At 65.2% G+C, this 664-nt stretch overlaps 1 protein-coding gene across 1 annotated transcript in view; it reads right to left on the reverse strand.

The window, feature by feature from the left end:
- CHRNA2 (cholinergic receptor nicotinic alpha 2 subunit) overlaps positions 1 to 664 on the reverse strand; it is a 12,990-nt gene that overhangs the window by 1,927 nt on the left and 10,399 nt on the right. Inside the window, exon 5 of the mRNA XM_021708233.1 lies at positions 7 to 578. Within this exon, the coding sequence (XP_021563908.1) occupies positions 7 to 578 (572 nt within the window). The remainder of the gene's footprint in view (positions 1 to 6; positions 579 to 664) is intronic.

A 664-nucleotide genomic window follows, 5' to 3' on the forward strand; every position in this document is an offset into this window, starting at 1 on the left:
TGGAGAGGGTGACGAAGATCATGGTGAGCAGCAGGTACTCGCCGATGAGTGGGATGACCAGCGAGGTGGACGGGATGATCTCGGTGATGAGCAGCAGGAAGACGGTGAGCGAGAGCAGCACCGAGATGCACAGCGTGATCTTCTCGCCGCAGTCCGAGGGCAGGTGGAAGACCAGCACGGTGAGGCAGGAGAGCAGCAGGCAGGGGATGATGAGGTTGACAGTGTAGAAGAGCGGCAGGCGCCGGAGGACGAAGGCGTAGGTGACGTCGGGGTAGACCTCGGCGCAGCAGTCGTACTTCCTGCTGTTGTAGGTGCCCGTGGCGCTGACGATGGCCCACTCGCCGCTCTCCCAGTAGCCCCTCAGGTCCACCGTCCGCTCCATCTGCTCCAGGTCGATCTTGGCCTTGTCGTAGGTCCACGAGCCGAACTTCATCTTGCAGCTCTGCTGGTCGAAGGGGAAGAAGGTCACGTCGATGCTGCACGAGCTCTTGTAGATGGCCGGGGGCACCCAGTGCACGGTGCCCGTGGAGAAGAGGTGGGCCTTGGTCATGTGGGTCACGGCGAACTCCCCGTCTGCGCTGGGGAGAGGAGAGGAGAGGAGCTGCCGGGGAGCCCCGCGCACCTGCCTGCCCGGCCGCCCGGCTGGCGGGGAGACGGCGGCCGG

The sequence above is a fragment of the Carlito syrichta genome, unplaced genomic scaffold (assembly GCF_000164805.1).
Source record: "Carlito syrichta isolate Samal-C Ts95f unplaced genomic scaffold, Tarsius_syrichta-2.0.1 Scaffold6385, whole genome shotgun sequence".
Lineage (NCBI taxonomy): Eukaryota > Metazoa > Chordata > Mammalia > Primates > Tarsiidae > Carlito > Carlito syrichta.